The 4,663-nt window shown below is 47.2% G+C and overlaps 1 protein-coding gene across 1 annotated transcript; it reads right to left on the minus strand.

Annotated features, from left to right (window-relative positions):
* Positions 1 to 2,897: 2,897 nt before the first annotated feature.
* On the minus strand, positions 2,898 to 4,367 carry N7489_004598 (uncharacterized protein; the record flags this gene model as incomplete). Its single annotated transcript, XM_056710350.1, has 1 exon — positions 2,898 to 4,367. The coding sequence occupies one exon, from the start codon at positions 4,365 to 4,367 to the stop codon at positions 2,898 to 2,900; it is 1,470 nt and encodes a 489-aa protein (XP_056568771.1).
* Positions 4,368 to 4,663: the final 296 nt, after the last annotated feature.

Raw genomic sequence — 4,663 nt, forward strand, 5'->3', positions numbered from 1 at the left:
GTTTCCCACTCGTATGTACGATTTTTCAACATCAATTTCGTGACAACATCGGCTAGAGCGCATAATTTCGTCGTCGCAGGATTCATTTCCGATTCTTTAATTTCGCAGCTATTCTCGACGCCCACTATTGAAAGTCAGTTTTCATCAATTTTCGCAATATCCGCGGATACCTCACTAATCTTGACATCACCAGACTGCGTAAGCAGGATTGTTTCCGGGCCTAGGGTAGCGAGTGCTCGCCCGAGCCCGCGCAGATATTGGATTCCTTCTAATACCTATTCCAAGTTAATTTCGAATGCACCTGCAAGAGATTTTATTGGCTCACCGGCTTGACAATTCCAACGAGTTCATCGGTGGTGATCGAGCAGCTAGAGGCTAAAATGTGACTGACTGACACTTCCGTTGGTTCCCAAATCAATGTGCATGAAGCATCATGATGGTAACATTCGAGCAATTTTAGGAAGCTTGGATGGGCGACTTGTTCCATCAGTTCTAGGAAACCCGTGGCGGGAGAGAACTGTTTTTCAAGTTGTTGGATATGCACCAACTTCCCTCTTTCCGACTTATTTCGGGCAAATATCAGAGACCGATCTTGGGATGATCCAGCGGCAGGTTCAAAAGTATCCCATGGGTTCTGATTCAGTTGTGGGATCCTTGCGTTCGGGCGACCCGGGTGTGGCTCCATTGAACCAGGTGTGATTACGGCGGTGGCTATTTTCTGTATTGTTGGGGGTTGGATATGCGGAGACGCCGTTGAGTTTGGACTCAGCTGCTCATTGCAGAAGGCAGACTCATCAAGCCACACGGTAGAAGGTCGGGTGTGTTTGGTCTTAGCGCGATTCATAATACTGTGTTGGCTTCCCGGCATGAAAAAACATAGCGAGGATGGACAAGGGTCAAAGAACAATTTATAGCTCCACGATATTATTTTGACACATGACCTTCGTCTTCGCAATGTCAGTCCATTGGTAACAACATAACGACGTTGGATCTTTAAGTGTGGTGGTGAATTGCCGCAATTATAGTAGGTTACAGTGAACCTCTGTTGGTCGGGATTTCCATCACTGTCAATTGAAGTGTGGAAAGTTGAGGTGCGGTTGAGCGGCATCAGAAAATAGCTTATAATTTTCAGTTTATTTTAAAAGGTCTACTTTCAACATGTTCAGATGCTGTTCCCCTTGAATATCCAACATTGTGTTTTCCTTTTTGCTAGAGTCTCGTTGCAGAAAAGGACAACAGGAGGTAAAATTATTCCTGGACAGAGACAGATATCGTGAGCTAGCCCTATTCTGCTCCTCTGTGGAGGATGTTGAGCAAATTAAATGGATCGACTTTCATCAATTATTTTGACAACTAGGAGGAGCAGATAGCATAAAGTCAGCCATCGAGTGGTCGATGACCACACCACATTTCCAGACCCTTCAGCCGGTATGGTAGGTCCGATTCGTGTAGGGGCAGGAATATGAGCTGTTGTGATAGCCTCCACCGCACCCCCAGTTGGCAGTGTGAATGTTGGAATTATCAAAGCTAAGGGCATGGCGGCGTTGTTCCAGGAGGGCGTTTGGGTTGTCTTCATGCCTTGAGTGGACGCCATTTCGTCTCCGACACCTGGGCCGACAGTAGGGTGGGTCGTAATTATATCACGTGCAAAACTCTCGGTACTTGAAATTGTCAACCCATAAACATAGCAATGTCGGTAACATTGGTTGATCAACGTAATCAACGTACTGGTTTTGTACGTGAGGCACTGTTTCCGGCGTCACGGTAGTCGTTGGGACTTTGGTAGACATGTCATTTGGCCCAGGCTAGATTTGATTCCTCTATCGGAAAACACCTGTCTCCTAGCTATGTCCTGCTCCATGGATTAGAGATAGTGCGAGGGAATGGGGTTTGCGTGGTGGGGGTTTCTTACCGTACGCACTGGCAAAACTGGCTAATTCCCAAGAATAAATCGTTTGGACGGTCTTTCTGAGGATAGGGCTCATGTATTTGAGCAGAAAGGAGGGCTCACAAAAGGGGGTTGGCCTAATATTTATGCTGTCGCACATTTCGCTTATACCTTTGGCCTTCAAAATCATGCTGGCACTAGGATCGCCCACTACCCGAAGGATCAACGTTAGTTACTAAATAGCCTCAACGGTATCGGGATCATGCGCAATAAGATGAATGGTTACTTAACACGCTTGACTACCCAACGTTTCTCAACATGGCTACTTGAACCAAATCTTGTTGTACCCAATTAATGGAAAGATTTAAGAGCTCGGTCGGTTAGCACAACTTCCGTCACCGTATGTCATATGCGTATGTAGCTCCCTACGGCTGTCATGTAGAACATTTTCTTTGACAATTCGGGGAATCACAGCGTATTGATCCGGGGAATCGATTGACCAAATCTCGAGCTATTAGACTTCTCCAAACATACCTTGTCAATAATCCTGTTTGCTAGCAACATGCAACACCAGGTGGGCAAGCTCGTGTATTGTATTGAACTTTGGTGGCAAAAAAAAAGTTTAGCCAGCTTCTAGTTTCCTTGAACTTGACTCATAGTATTGCTTTACTAGTGAGGACTTATATTCATCAAGATGGCCATTTTCATCATTCAGATAATTTTATTAGAAGATGAGATAGATTCACACAAATCAGGGGTGATTAGGCAATAAAAATGCCTGCAAAAATCGAAAGGTTCTTTCGATGTACATAAAAACAGCAGATATTGAACCTACAGGGTTATCGTTCAATTTGTTCTGGCAGGATGAATATTTCGCAAAATGGAGAAGTGTCAATTTGGAATAAAAGCATGCTATCTATCGGTCTATCAGCAATCAGTCCAACCATTCTATCAATCTCAAAATATAAGCACACTTTAGCGAAAAACTCGAAGGAAATCAAACCACCGTTCAGTGCGCCGCAACTGCTGCTCCTACCCCTGGAATCGCTGAGCCTACAACTGGATCTTGAGCTCTTGCAGCTTTCGCAACTGTGTCCACGTACACGTGATACAAAGCTTTGGCCATAGTTTCCCGTGTCTTTCTTTGGTGTTCGTCCATATTATCCCAGGCCTCCTCTTCCGCCTTTTCCGCAATGAATTCGACTTGGTTCAGTATGGCACTCCCGCCGATCGAGAGCGTGGGTTCGGCCTGGGGATTGACGTTCGATTTCGAAGTAGCATCAAAGGATGCTGGGGTGTAATGAGTCTCATCTCGGTCAATGTTGATCGGATTGGATTGCGACCCCTGTTCCGGATGCGAATGTGCATTAGATGGTAGGCTTCCATGTTGCCCCCGAGGTGGGGTTTGCCTCGCAGGTGTGCTGAGGCGCGAATCACTCTGTCGCCCAGGTGATTGCCTCGCTGCTGAGCCCAGTGGGCAAGGGGTGGGAGACCGATCTTCGGTGCGTCCTCCGGTGCCTCCAGTGTCACTCTCTAATATGCGCAGATAGCGTTCTTCTTGTTTATTCCAGACCTCTTCGATCTTCGCATCTGCCGCGCGCTTGCCATTGCAGAAACGAATGAAATCACATCTGGGGATCCAAGAGCAAGAATTTTGCATTTTTTCGGTGTCTTCGACCCTCAGGTCCCTCCATTTGATCTTCAGCCAAGTGCATGGATCGGACTTGTAACTTTTATTCGGATCTCTTTGTTCCGATGCAACCCCGTAGATCCCGACTACATTGTGTTTTGTATACCGCCAACTTCTGTTTCCCGGTCCGGTTTTGAGCTGGGAAATGCGCAAAGTTGGGTCGGAAATGTTATTCATGCCGTCATTGGTATATCCATTTCTGTACTTGGCTTCGTATCTGGCTCCGTGGCGAGGTCCGTATTGGAGGATGACAAAGGTTGATCGTCGTAGGGTACCCCATCCATCCACAATCACATCGGTTTCCTCACCATCGTCTGACGGATCGAGGCTCGCTAGAAGTTCCGGGTCTTCGGGCTCGTTATCGCCTCGGGAATTTGGTGACAGGCCAGATTGATTCTGTGAGTGGCTGGCCGTGGAAGGGCGTTGATGGCCACTCGACCTTGGTCCGGCTTCAGTCTGGTCTGCCAAGCCAGCGTCTGGCATCTGAGTGTCGCCTCTGTCGGGTGGAGTGGCATCCCTCTCGATAGACGGTACGACTGAACCATCAGACGGGGGCGAAAAACTGGCCTGGTCAGTCGGGCCACTGCGATTACCCTGACCATTATCGTGTGCTTCTGGCGAGTCATTTACCGGATGACGGCCCTGTAAAACAGACGCCTGTGCAGCTGCACTAGCGACTTTTTTAGAAGAGATCGAGTTGTTGTTCGCCCCTTCCTCAAAATCAACGAGTTGGGAAAGGTTGCGTTCCTTGGGTGGAGAGCTTTTATTAACTCCACTCTTTGAGGCCATATTGAGATCAGGCCTGAATTCTTCCGCGAAATGCAAAGACTGTTCGGGGTTGATGGGGGGTATTTATGCATTTTGGATATCAAATCACAGGTAGTAACGATGCAAGACCGGGATATTGACTGTGCAAGTGCAGGTAAATGCGTTGGCCTCTGATTTATTTTTTGTACTGTACCTTTATCATGGCAAGACCAATTGAGCATCAATCTGCGTCCTACCTCGTTGAGATCCCACCTCAGTATAAAGAGACTAGATGACGCGCGTATTATGCGTTTCTGGTGAGGTCTGCAGCTCAAAAT

Source organism: Penicillium chrysogenum (assembly GCF_028827035.1).
Source record: "Penicillium chrysogenum strain IBT 35668 chromosome Unknown utg000002l_segment0_segment0, whole genome shotgun sequence".
Taxonomy (NCBI): Eukaryota; Fungi; Ascomycota; class Eurotiomycetes; order Eurotiales; family Aspergillaceae; genus Penicillium; species Penicillium chrysogenum.